At 37.9% G+C, this 14,842-nt stretch overlaps 1 protein-coding gene across 1 annotated transcript in view; it reads left to right on the forward strand.

Moving 5' to 3' along the window:
• The first annotated feature begins 219 nt into the window (after nucleotides 1-219).
• Nucleotides 220-14,842, forward strand: part of LOC140514646 (uncharacterized) — a 43,588-nt gene continuing 28,965 nt past the window's right edge. The window contains exon 1 of the mRNA XM_072625138.1: nucleotides 220-316. Coding sequence (XP_072481239.1) covers nucleotides 220-316 — 97 coding nt within the window. The remainder of the gene's footprint in view (nucleotides 317-14,842) is intronic.

Below are 14,842 nucleotides of genomic sequence, written 5' to 3' on the forward strand. Positions count from 1 at the left end.
TACCATTCGGACCAAGAGCCCAGCAAATGCTGGAATCACTCCCGGGAGGTTTGGGAACCGCCCCCGGGGAGATTAATGCGATTTGCTGGGCGGCCGAAGGTTTCCTGTCCTTGTTCCCCTGGGGTTGCCCGCCTCGGCGTGGGCGAGAGAACCAAAAGAGAGGCTGGGAGAGGGAGACAGAAGTGGCTCCTAGTGAAATAGGGAAATGGACTCGACCGGATGGGGGGAGGGAGCAGTATTTCCATTCATAAGGCGAAAGGAGAGGATGGGAGTTTCCCAGAGAAAAGCCTCTTAAAGTGGCGGAGTCCCCGTGCATGTGAGTCCCCCACCGGAGTTCTCCCTCGCTGTAGACCCTCCTCCAGTGATGCCCCTCAATGGCTCAGCAGGCGGGAAAGGGAGGGGCACAGGTGTGACCCATGCTTAGTCCTAACTGCAGGGGAGGATGGGAGGAATGACTTTCCTAGGGATAGCGAAAGAGGACAAGCATAGAAAGGGGAATATTGCTTCTGAAGATAGCAACAACAGGAGATGCCTCCTTCTCTTGCTACTGGCAAAGGCTCTTTCTAGTTTCCTTCCTAATAATAGATGGCATTTATATAGCCTGTTATGGTGTACAAAGCATTTTACCTACATTATCTCATTTGATCCTCACAACAAGCCTGTGAAATAGATAATGTAGACAGCAAAAGCTTGTGTTGTAGTGAGAAAAAGTGGAAGAAAAGCCCTGAATTCAAGTCTTGATTCTGCCTCTATTCGTGTGACCTCGTTTAAGTCACTTCATTTTTCAGTTTCAGATTTTTCATCTGTAAAATAAGTGCTGGATTTCATGAGTTCTGTATAATTCTCACATTCGATAGTCCTCCTTTTACAACTGAAATGGAAGAAAGATGAAGCATCTTATCTAGCCAGGATCATAAAACTAATCAGCAGAGGAATCAGGATTAGAATCCAGGTTTCCTTGTTTCAAGATCAGTGATCTCAACACAATACCACAGTTCCTAGTAGATTCCCCTTCTGTTCTTATGGGAAAGGGAAATTCTTGGAAGTCCTAGGGGAAGAGGTTGTAGGAATGGGTTGTGATTTTTAAAAGGATAGATAAATTAAGGTTGAAAATTAGGAAAGGAAAGAGATACAGCCAGCAATTAAAGAAATAGGTTAAGGAGGCATATCTTCCCCTAAAGTATAGTAGAGGGACAGGGGAAAGAGTGGAAGGGAGAGGTGAAGGAGTGAAAGGAGGAAGAAAAAAGATGAAGGAGAAGGGATAGGAAAAGAAAGAGGAAATCAAAGTAATATCTGAATAGAATTCCTGTTACCTCTAAGATTAAATATAAATTTGCTTGGTCTTTTAAAACCTTCACAACCTAACTACACCCTATCTTTCCAGTTTTATTACATATTATTTCTCATCATGTACACAACAATCTAAACAAGCTGCCGTTCTTAATTTTTCTCCTACTTAGCATTTTATTTTCCATGTCAGTTGCCTTTGTGCTGATTATCTCCTATGCCTACAATGTATTGGCTCATCTCCCCTTCTTAGGATCTTTGTTTCTTTCAAGGTTCAGGTTAAATGGCACCTTCTTCATAAAAGCTTCCCTCCAACTCCTCAGCTGCTAGTGCCTTCCTCATCAATGTATACATTTTTCTATATATTTGTACCTACTTATATACATACATATTGTCTCCCCCAACTAGGCTATAAATTCCTTAAGAGTCGTCCAGACTATCACTTTGTGAGCACAGGTAGCATAATGCCTGGAACATAGTAGATTCTCAATAAATATTTGTTGACTGTCTGACTGAATGAAATCCTTCTTGTTTTCTTGTAGTTATGAAACTATGAAGAAATAAACAGAGAATTGTTACACATGGTATAAGGTCAGTATAAAAGAAACTAAGATTAAATAATCTAAAAAGAAAAAGCCATAGTACCATGCTAATAGCCCATCAATTCAAAATTCTCTCTAATTATGGCAAAATAATAGATAGATATAGATGTGGGGAAGAGCAAAATCATGACCCACTGACATTTAGCCTCCCAAAGAACTTAGCTAAGCTTGTTATATCCAGATGTGTTATATAATGATTATCACATACATATTGTTATTATTAAATACTAAGACTGATTTCCTTCAGTGGTTTACAGAAGCAAAGGAATGATCACAGCAGGGATGCATGGTGACGTTTCAACATGCAGGAGGAGGACATTGAAGGTCAGGCATTAAATATGCAAGTAAATGTGAAAAATAGACATACAGGTTGCTTCTTGTCTGAGTAAAAATGAGTGGTCATTATTTAAAACAAAAAAATTAATATTAACTTCTATGTAATGTTTAACAAATACTGAAGTGAGACACAACACATTAAAATAAATTCACAAGGGTGAGGCAGTGTCATTAATAGTTTTGACTGACAAAAAAATTGTTATAAGGATGGATACTGCTAACTCAGACTCCCAGAATTATAGAATTGCAAGGGACCTCAAATGTTATCCAATCAAACTCCCTACCCAAAGTGTGAACCCTCTCTTTAAAAATGTCTCAAACTCCAGACTCCAACTGACCATTTCCATTAAAGGAACCACATTACCCCCAAAAGGCAATCTATCCCAGTTTTAGTAGCTCTAATTCTTAGAAAGGATTATCTTGGAGTAATAATTCAATCTTTATGTAGCCTATGAGGCAAATGTAAAAGTATCATTTTTTACATTTTATAGATTAGGAAACAGACTCTGAGAATCACATGATCACAAAGTTAGCAAGAGTTTAAGATGGGAATTTGAAGAAGGTCTTCCAACTTCATGCCCAGGAATTTATCCAACAGACTATGGTCTGTTATCTTTCCTGTCAGATTTATTATATCCCACCGAAATCTATGACCTTGCAATGTCTACCCATTGGTCCTACTTCTCCCTTCTTGAACCAAGCAATACATATCTAATTCCTTTTCCATAAGACATGTTTTAATTATTGGAATACAGTAACAAAACATCAGCAAGTTTACTCTTCTCCAGGCTAAATATTGCCAATTTCTTCAAACAAGATTTGTATGGTATTCTTTCCAGCTCTCTTGTCATCCTGGTGACTCTCCTCCAAACAAGCTCCATTTTCTCAATACCCATGTAAACAAATGAATCTGTAATCTCATCATTGTGGGTATTCTCTTCAATAACATCCACTCTGTGGTCATATATTCATGTTAGCTACAGAGGATTCCATCTCATATACTAGATGCCTTTCATACTTTTTCTTCACATCACAAATATACAGTAGAGTACATGGGCTATGCAATAGTAATCTGTTGCTCTCATTATGTGACCAGCCCATCTTTTTCACCCATACTTTCTTAAATGACATATTTCACTCAAATTCTCCTTCATAATTTCTTTTATGAAATATGTCACAATATGCTCATATCTACCCTGTCCCTTTTCTAAAAGCTGGATATAGTATTCCAAATATGATATGACCAGGGAAAAATGTCAATTCCAATGACCGGACATCATAATTTAATTGATGTACATTTCTCCACGTCCTGTATTTGTCAAATGTATTTTTGTAATTCAAATGCAGAATTTTTTAACTAACGCTATTAAATTTAATCCTGTTAAGTTTCTGTGTCATTATTCAAACCTATCAACAACTCTTTGGATCCTGATTCTGTCATCCACTGTATTAGTCAAACATCAACAAGTAGGGAGGTAACCAACAAAAGACCGAAGGAATACCAAACCAGTAGAGATCAGAGTAAGGTACCAGAGGATTAACTCAATCAATAAATAAACATATAATAAGCATATCTATGTGCTCATCTCTGTGCTAAGCACTGAGGATACAAAAAGAAGCAAAAAAAAAGACCTTGTTCTCAAGAAGCTTACAATCTAATGGGAAAGACAACATAGAAACAAATGTATATAAAGCAAGCTATGTACAGGATAAATAGGAAATAACAGAGAGAAGGCAGAGAGAATAGCAGAGAGAAATGAGTAAAATTCCTTCCAGCAAAAGAAGGAATTTTAGTTGGGAGTAAAAAGAAGTCAGAGATGTCATTTGATGAAGTGGAGAAAGGATAGTATTCCAGGAATTGGGAACAGTTAGAGAAAATGACTCCAACTATGTCTTGTTCATGAAATAGCCCAAAGGCTGGTGTCACTTGATTGAAGAGAATGTGGTGGGTAATAAGTTGTAAGGAGAATAGAAAGGTAGGAAGGAAAAGATTATGAAGGTCTTTGAATGACAAACAGAGCATTTTGTATTTGATCCTGGAAGCAACAGGGGAGCCACTGGAATTTTTTGAGTTGGGGGAGGGAAGTAAAATGGTCAGATTTGTGCTTTAGGAAAAATCACTTTACTGATTGAATGGAGGATGGATTGGAGAGGGGTGAGACTTAAGGCAAGCAGACCCACCAGCAGGCTATTACAATAGTCCCAGCATGAGGTGACAAGGTCCTGAACTAGAGAGGTGCCAGTGTCAGAGCAGAGAAGGGGGCATATTGGAGAGATTTTGGAAAGGTGAAATTGACAGGCCTTGACAACAGATTGAATATATTGAGGGGAGAGGAGAGTGACAGAAAGTGAGGAGTCTAGGATGACTCCTAGGTTTCAAGCTTGAGGGACTGAGAGGATGATGTTGCCCTAAGGAAGGTAGGAAGTGGATAGGGTTTAGGGGACAAGATGATGAATTTTATTTCGAGCATATTGAGTTTAAGATGTCTACCGGACATCCAATCTGAGATGTCTGAAAACGCAGTTATAAATGTGAGATTGGAGGTCAGAAAAGAGTTTGGGGCAGATAGATCTGAGAATCATCATCATAGAGATGGTAATTAAATCCTTAGGAGCTGATGAGATCACCAAGTGAAGTAGCATAGAAAGAGAAGAGAAGAGGGCCCCGAACTGAACCCTGAGAGGCACCTATCATTTTAGAGGGTGTGATCTGGAAGAGGATCCAGAAAGAGGGGTGAGATAGGTAAGAAAATCAGGAGAGAGTGTGGTCCCCAAAACCTAGAAAGAAGAGAGGGTAATCAATAGTGCCATCAAGAAAAATGAGGAAAACAAAAAGGCCACTAGATTTATCAACCAAGAAATCATCAGTAACTTTGGAGAGCATAGTTTTGTTGGAATGATAAAGTTGGAAGCAGGGTTATAAGGGGTTAAAGAGAGGGAAGGGAGAAAATGGAGATACCTATTGTAAATGACTCCTACAGAAAATGGAGGCTGTAGGAGGAATTGATTAATTAGAGAAAGTTGCCAGATCTTTCAGAAAAACATTCTAGGGTGAGTAAGCTGTGGAGATAGTAGGCCATTCAAAAGTAAGGAAGTACCAGGTGCTAAGGCAAATTCTAGCATAAGCCAGCAAGGCATAGTTTTTGAAACCCAGAGAAAGTACGGAACAGGACAGGGCCAGGAGTAAAATGAAAGTTGAATTCTAACTTTACGCAGAAACTTATTTTCCATACATGCTGGTTAGAGCTAGATGAAAGTAACAAAGTTACATAACATTGTTATACAGTTATATAATTACAGGTTTTCTCTATATTACTCTTGACCTCAAAAAGTAACAACAGGGAGCATCAGAGTATAATGATTTCTTGATTATAAAGAATGTTTGATTAAGTAGAGCAAAATTCAGTATAAAGGCTCTCTTCCAACAAGGTATTGATACCTTTGTTTACCAGCTTTCTGACTGAACATGATAATCATAAACCAGGAAAATATACATTTACCAAAGGTATTCATCATTGTAATAGTAGAGATGGCTTTTACAATCCAAATGAAATCAGAGTCCCCTATGCATAGTGAGAAATAATAGCACTTTACAATATACAAGGTACTTTTCTCCCAACAATTCCACAAAGTAGATAGTAAAAAAAAAAAAATTGAGGCTATTTTTAAAATGAGGAAACTGATATTCTGAAAAGCTAAATGATATGGCCATGATAACACAACTAATATCTGAGATGGCATTTGAAGTTCTCCTGACTACAAGTCTAACACTTTTTACTGTGCCTTGCGGATCTTGGTCCTATGATTTTGTCATCCCTCCTTTTGTCTCTTGACCTGCTTCCTACTTGAAATTGCAAGCAGTTTGGAAGAAAGTGTCAAGGTTCTGTTTTGTAACCCAAATCAGAGAATTAGCTTAACTGCAAAATGGTGGCTTCAATGGACAAACAGGTATGGAGTAAGATCTGACTCACTGCCTCTCTGAATTACTATAAGTGGATGCAAGTAGGAAATATTTTCTTGTTTTTAATCAGAATTTGTGTTCAAACTCATATCCTAAGTGACTAGATGAAGTTCTTCAGCTTGCTATCTCCTTACTAATAGTTCTATACTCAAATATAAGATACGTCCTTATAGTATCTCATTCTTTCAAGGTGATAAGGATAAAATATATCTTCAAAAGAGGACAGGGTAAAGATGTTAAAGTTTTAAATTTTGATGAAGTAGTAAACATTAAGAAAGCAACAAGATTAGGACGTTTTCTCTAAGAACTAGTATGTACATATACTATACTTACATATGTATACTGACTTCTAAATATTTCAAATGGAAAATGCAGGCTTTGAATATGATTAGTAATAAGTTCTCAAATTTGGATTAAGGATTTTATATATAAAATTACATTAGAAATTATGAAAAATTTTAAATCATATTCTTTTCCTGTTTTGAAGTCTAATAATATTAAGAGACATGAACGCCTGATTTTCCAAGTCAGGCCCTCATGGATCCTTTTAAGATTATTTCTTCAGTCTGTTGTTAGCATTGTCCATATCAAGTACAAGGTTTAACTAAAGATAGTAAAAGCAAGTAGAATGTAAAAACCGAGATTCTCTGAAGTTTCAGGTGAATTATTGGTTTGTAATCTGATGTTCTATTGTTCTGTTGCTATTAGGATTCATTACATAAGATTTGAACTGGTTTTCGCCACATGAACTAGTTATTAGAATTCCAAATTTAGGAATTGTATTCTTATTACTGGCATATTTTAGCAATGTTAAATAAGAAATTTCTGTAAGTGACCTTGAATCAGAGAAGTGGATCTACTAGGAGGAGCCCCTTCCAGAGCTGCCCTGAGAATAAGGCTTATTCCAGAATTTCCAAGGGAAGATGTTTCCAGGGGCCAGAGGACTACATGGGACAGCTGGGTCTAAAAATGTAATTTCAGATTACATGGACATTGGGAGTGGATTACCAGGAAAAAGGAGACTTGATATTATTTAATATTGGTGATCATTATTGTACTACTTTGGCTTTAAGGTTTCATGTTGTTTATGTTTGCTTACAAGAGGAGTGTGCCCAGATTCCTTTTATTTATTGTTCAGGAATCAGGGTCATTCTTCCTTCAACTTCTAGTCAACTGAAAGCCTCTCTTCTGTTTCCATCAACCCCAATTGATTGAAACTCATCTTATGAAAGCAATAACGTTAACTGTTCAAATTCGTCAAGTAGAAGCCAAAGGGGAGTTTGAACTTCCTAAAGTCATTCAATTATTTGTCAGCTACCCTAGCTAACTGATGATATATAAAACTCCCTTTTCAATCAACCCCCTAATTTAATAGATTAATCTGCAATCTGACTCAGTTTACCTATAGAGTCTGTTTCACAGGTTTATCTCCTTAAGGGATGTATGAAATTATGACTCAGTTTAACTGTTTGATCAACTTTTATGACATTGGAAGAAACGTGATTATGATTTTTTTTTGGTGTTACACATGGCCACAATGCACTCATTTCTTAGTTTTAGTCCCTTGAATTACAGTTCCCTGAGATTCAAAAGGATCATTGTAGCCTCCTAAGGATCCCTTACTACTCTGTAATTGTCAATTCCTTGGAAACCTTAACCTCTAAGGGCACCCCTGACCATATCATGCTGTAAAAATACGACTCATGTCCCCTGCTTTAGTCAGAATGTTGTGTTTGTACAGCACAAAAGGGGGGAGGGAGGGGGAAGACTCCACTATCTTGTCCTGACTCTACCATCCTGTCATGTGCTAGTTCCCCCTGACTATACCCCCTGACCCTGTCTCCACTTGAAATTGCAAGCAGTCCAGAATAAGATGTCAATGTCTTGTTTTGCATCCTGATTCCAAAAACTAGCTTAACTTCAGTATCCTGGGTTCAATGGACAAACACACATAAAGTAAGATCTGCCCCAGAACTCTAGAAACAGATACGCGAACCCCACTCCCTTCAGCTCTATAGAAACACTCTTCCCTCCTGTATCACTCTGCTCTAGTGGGAGGGCTACCCTCACTGGCAAACTCAATAAACCTTGCTTTGGTTTAAAATTTCTGGTCCAGTTACTTGCTTATGTGTGTCTAGTCATTGTTATTATCCACTTTCAATAACTCTCCACAAAAGCATGTACTGATGAAATAATTTAATGCGCTGTGTGATAGGACCAATATTTTCCTAACCACCTTCCTTCAGCTCCAGGTTCCTTCACCCAGTTTCCTCTCAGTAACCTCTACAAGCCAACAAGGGGTAGGCCTGGGACAAAGTTGTTTCTGGGACTTGATTAGACCCAGCTTCTCTGATTATGCTTCACTGCATATCCTTGCTATGTTTAGACAAAGTAAACCTCTTTTGTTAAAGGTTTAATCACTTATGGGTAGGTACCTCATTTCATCCAAAAATTGAGCCTGAAGTAAGAATATGCTGGCATCAGAGTCACACCTTCAGTAGACCATCCATGACAAAATGACATAAACGATGACTTTCACACAAAAAAAAGTGTCATTAAAAAAAATCAGTAGACAAACAATTCACTAATTTATTCAACATATGGAGAAAAAAAGCAAATTTTAAAAATTCAAAACTAGAAGGGAAAATTCATAACAAATAGGAAGAAAATATAAGGAAATTATGGAAAACTATTATACCCAATTATGCACCAACAAAACTTTCAGTTTGATTTGGCTGCTGAATTCTCTTCCAACTCCCAAATTACATGATTCTTTGATTACTGGGCAATATCTTTTTAGTAACTGTGGATCTCATTAAGGAAGTCCTGTAGTGGTATCTAGGAGTGGATATAATCAGCACCAAAAAAAAAAACACCTGAAAACTAAAATAAAATAGATGAATATTTACAAAAATATAAAATATCCAGATTAACTGAAAGAAAATAGAGAAGCCAAAAAATTTTACTCAGCAGAAAAATTGAATAGGCCATAAATGAAATCCCCCCAAAAAAAACACATGAATCCAGATCGACTTATGTGAAAATTCTTTCACTTTTAGAGAACAACTAACCCTTATACTAAATTAAATATTCATAAAAATAATAGTACCTTATGAAGTAAAATAGAAAAAAAAGGTATCTTATCAAATGTTTCCTATGAGATAAATATAGTTCTTATGCCCAAACCAAGAACAGATAAAGAAAAAATGGAAAATAGAAATTAATACCACTAAAGAATGCTAATGCAAAAAATTACAAAAATTACTAATAATGAAGCTATGATAAAATTTAAACCATTTTTCCTAATCACCTGCTTGGATATATAGATGATATACAAGGATGGCTCAAAATTACAAAAACCGTTAATATAATAAACCATATTAATATAAAAAAACTGTTTTAAACATGACCATGTTATTGGAGGATCTGGATCATTTAATCAACAGGAATTTATTGAGCACTTATTATGTGCTAGTCACTGGAGATACAAAAATAAAAGTGCAATAATTCCTGCCCTCAAGAAACTTAAATTCTAAAGGGAAAAATATTTACTTTACAGATATGCTCAAAACACATACAAAGGTAACCTTGGAAGGCATAGGATCAGTTGGAACCCAGAAAAGTTTTGTGCAGAATATAGGCCTTAACCTGAATACTGAGGAAAACTAAGGATTCCAAGAAGGCAGAAGTGAGAAAAAGGTGCATTTCAAGAATTGGGGAAGGTTCATGCAAAGGCATATAAATAGGAGATGGACATTCATGTGTGACAAACAGCAAAAAGGCCAGTATGGTCAGACTCTATAAAACATAAGGGAGAATAAAATATATTATACTAGGCCTAGAAATAAAGGATAAGACCAAGTCATAAAGTACTTTAAATGTCAAAAAGAGGAGTTTAATCATCCTTGAAGTATAGCTAGCCATCTAAGTTTATTGAGCTGATGGAGGGGGTGAGGTGGTTAGGAATGGAAGCTAAGATGGTTAGAAATGAACTTTAGGAAAATATTTTGTGGAGATTTTGGATTGGAGAGAGGGTCCAAGAAGAGAAGTCAATTGGGAAGCTATTGCAATAGTCCACGTGGAAAACAATGAGGGCCTGAACTAGGGTAGTGGCCATATGACTAGAGATAAAAGATATAGATGTAGATAAATGAAAGATACTGTGCAGACAGAAACAATATTTGGCAGCTGATTAGAATGTAGGATGAGTGAGAGTAAAGAGTTGAAGATGATGCCAATGTTGCAAAACTCTACAACAGGAAGGATAGTGATGTCCTAAACAAGAAAAGGTATACCAAACTATTTATAGTAGCATTTTGGGGTACAAAGAACTAGATACAAAGTAGATGCCTATCCATTGGAGAACAGTTAAACAAATTGTGGGATATAAGTGAAGTAGAATATTGTAGGAAAAGATAAATATGATGACCATAGAGAAATATGAAAAGATTTACATGAATTGATATAAACTGAAGTAAGCAGAGCCAGAAAATAACATACACAATGACTACTACAGTGCAAATGATGGGGGACAGGACAAGGAATGGCATTTCTGTCTTGTTAAGTATAAAATTTATATGGGACCTCCAGTCTAAGATGTCTGATAGGTAGTTGGAGAAGAGAAACTAGAAAGCAGAAGAGAGGTTAGGGCTGGATAAGACAGCATTAAGATAATAATTGAATCCATGGGAGCTGGTGAGATCATCAAATAATAGAGTATAGAAGAAGATGATCCAGGACAGAACCATGTGGGCACCCAGAGTTAGCAAGTATGATCTGAATTAATATCTAGCAAAGGAGACCAAAAAAGTCTTGTCAGATAGGAAAATAACTGGGGGAGAGAAGAGTCATGAAAACTTAGAGAGAAAAGATTACCAAGGGGAAAAGGGTGATTGACAGTGTCAAAGGCTGCAGAAAGGTCAACATGGATGAGGAGTAAGAAAAGGTCATTAGATTTGGCAATTTAGAGATTGTTAGTAACTTTGGAGTGAGAAGCTTCAATTGAATGATGAAGTCAAAAGCTATACTATAAGGAATTAAGAAAAGTTAGAAAAAAAGCAAGTGGACATACCTATTGTAGATGCCTTCCTCAAGGAGTTTAGTCACAAAAAGGAGAATAGATATGGGACAATAGCTAGCATAGATGGATGGCAATTAAACATTTTTATATGATGGAAGAGACATGGGCATGTTTGTAAAAGCAATAGGGAAAGTAGCCAACTGTCAATGAAAGATGGAAGAAAAGTGAGAGAATCAGAGTAATAGAGGGGACAATCCTCATGGAACAGACCGGATAGAATTAAATCACTTATGCATGTGGAGGGATTTGCCTTGGCAAGGAGAAGAACCAGCTCACTGGGTAAGACAAATCTTTTCCTGTTTCCCTGTAGTCATCATATTTCTACAATGTGCTAACGGTCGTAGAAGCCATCTGGGCAATATGATATAAGGAGAAGAGGGAAAGAGTGAGATCTCAATGAATGGCCTAAATTTTTTTAGTAAAATATTAGGCAAAGTTCTCAGCTGAGAAGTTGGAGGTAGGGAGGGGGGTGGATCAAAGTAGCTTTGAAGAGAGATAAAAAGGTTTGAGACAGAAGTTATGGTGAGGGGGATAGTGAGTTGGTTAGGGAAGTGTAATAGGATTGTCTAGCATCAATAAGGGCTCAGTTGAGGTAATGTAATATAAATTTGCAGTGAACCCAGTCATCATGGTTTCATGATTTTCTCCAGCTTCATTCAGTAGTACATATTATAAGAATGATGGTAACTGATGGTGAGAGTAATCCAAGGCTGAAGCTCTCAAAGGCAAGATGGTCAGTATGATAAGGGGACAAGGAAATCAAGAGAATAGGATAGTATAGAGTTGACTTAGTTCACCAAGGGACAAAGATGAAGAAAGGAGGAGAAAATAGCTAGTTCAGTGATAGTCTGGGAAAGAACTGTGTATATGTGTAATATGGATAGAGAACAGTTCCATTCAGCTTTAAGAGACTGCTGTTATGAGACTTTATGCCTGCCTAGATTACTTTTACAGCTGTGTAGAAGATGGCAGGGACCTGTTTCTGGGAGAAGACATTCTTCATTCACCTCTTTCCATTGGCTGCACAGTTGGAGTGGATTACATTTTTTAAATTACTGATTTGGGCCAATATTGCTCTCTTTCCAGCTATATTTATGTGTAAAGTTCTTGCACACACAAAGCTTTGGGTACCATGCACTAATCTGAGTGGGAGGAAAAACTACCTCTTCCCTTTCCCTTTTAGGCACCATGGACCCTAACATGGGTTTGGAATTTGAGTCAGTTTTGTTTGTCCTTCTCAGTTCTAGATATAGGCACAGGTGGAGGAGTTTCAAAGCTGGAGCTCAAGCCATAGGACCCTGGGAGCCAGAATTACAGACCATTGCTCACAGCCCAGCAGGGAACCCCTGAGAAGCCAAGATGCTGGGGTTTAAGCTCAGGGCAGAGTTTTGGACTTGGAGCTTGGTAGAACTATAAACTAGGAACTGAATTAAACTATTAACCTATTCCCCTCCCATTTCCAGAGAGTAAGGTGGTATAAGGGTGACTATGCCCTCCTAAGAATTAGAGGGAAATGGTGCTATGTTTGTTCTTATTATAGCTTAGAGGTAAATATTCATTGGTAGAACCTGTGGCACAGGAGACCTCTGAAAATTGAGGTAAGACAATTGGTTGGTCTTGAGCCAATGGCAGACTAAAAATCCTCAAGCCCCCTTAAGGGTACTGCAGAACCCTGGAGGAAGGGATGAAAAGCACCAGACCTGACCTTCAAGCAGTGTAGACTAAGGTAGTTACTGTTTCACTGTGATTATCCACTGCTTCTTGGATTTTTTTTTTTTTTTGCTTCCAAATACTGACATACTATATTTTTGTTTCCATGTTGCTGTTGAATTTTTATCCTATTTTTCAAGTTTGTGTTTACTTCCATTCCTGCTTTCTGAGGTCAAAACCCCACCACAAATATAATAATCATTCTTTCAAAGGCACCCATCAAATAATTGGTATTGTTTTAAAATAGATCCAGGCCCAGTCTTTGTAGACTTCTCTCAGTGGCTATCTACAGGACATTAAAATTGATGGCAAAATAATTTAATCAGTTATAAGTCTGGCCTATATAATGACCCCCTTCCTTCTTCCTCTCAAAAATGGGAACAAATGACTTTTTTCTGAATTGACTAAAATAACTAGATGCCTTTATATCTTGAAAACAAAGCTTTAGTCTTCCAATATTGCCAGTTACTGAGTAGTATCAAAGAATCTTAGAGTTAGAAGAGACCTCAGAGACCATTTAGTCTAATCCCTTCCCCTGTATAGGAATTTCTTCAGTATTCTCCTTGACATATGGACCCTTTACTTGAAGACATTGTAGTGGAGAATAATTCATTGTATCATTAGGCATCCCATTCTATTGATGGCCAGCTCTAATTGTTAGAAAATTCTTTCTCAGGAGTAGAAAGATGCATATACACAAACTCTTCCCCAACAGTCCATAAAATACATGTAAAGAAAGACTCTCAACAAATTCTAGAGCAGCAGAAGCCACAGAACAATGGAGTGGAGGAGATTTCCAGCCCAGAGTGACCTGAAAGGCCTACAGGAAAGGTCTGTCACACCGGACACAGAGCCTGCATGGCACTGGGAAGAGTAGGACCAACCAGGCTTTGGGGACACAATCCCCAGCAGCAGCACACATCCCTCAACCCATGGGTGCCAAAGGTCAGTGAGAGAGTTTTTTCAGCTAATCAAGAAGGGAGCAGGGTGTCCCCACAGCTCTGGCCTCAGAAGGTGGCAGCAGAGTCAGCAGCAAGCAGGGGCTCTCAAGGCAGGCAGCAGGCTGCATTCATTGTTGAAATCCTCATTGTAAAGCCCCTGGGGGAACTGAGCATCTGATCCGTACCTCAGCTCCATGTGGCAACCCTGCCCCCACCTAAAGCACCTGAGGGAATTGAGCAGCTGATCTGAATCTCAGCCCCCAGAGCTGGTTTGGCAGAACTGGAGGCGAGGTGGTTGTGGAGAGGAAACTCTACTACTTGCAGATTCTAGGCACAAAAGTTTCTTCTTGCTCCCAGACTCGTGTACAGGCTTGATTGTGTCACCTTGGAAGAACTGAGATCTTACAGATTCCAGGAGTATACCCTACTCTTGACAAAGGACCCAAAAGTCAAGTAACTGGTTGGGAAAATGCCCAAAAAAGGGAAAAAAATAAGACTACAGAAGGTTACTTTCTGGTAAATAGATATCTTCTCCCATCCTTTCAGATGAGGAAGAACAATGCTTACCATCAGGGAAAGTCAAGGCTTCTGTATCCCAAACATCCAAAATAAATATTCAATGGTCCCAGGTCATGGAAGAGCTCAAAAAGGATTCTGAAAATCAAATAAGAGAAGTGGAGGAAAAATTGGAAAGAGAAATGAGAGAGATGCAAGAAAATCATGAAAAATGAGTCAACAGCTTGCTAAAGGAGACCCAAAAAAATGCTGAAGAAAATAACACATTGAAAAATAGGCTAATTCAATTGGAAAAAGAGATCCAAAAAGCCAATGATGAGAAGGAGGCTTTAAAAAGCAGAATTAACTAAATGGAAAAGAAGGTCCAAAAGCTCACTGAAGAAAATAGTTCTTTAAAAGAGAGAGTGGA

Source organism: Notamacropus eugenii, chromosome 7 (assembly GCF_028372415.1).
Source record: "Notamacropus eugenii isolate mMacEug1 chromosome 7, mMacEug1.pri_v2, whole genome shotgun sequence".
NCBI lineage: Eukaryota > Metazoa > Chordata > Mammalia > Diprotodontia > Macropodidae > Notamacropus > Notamacropus eugenii.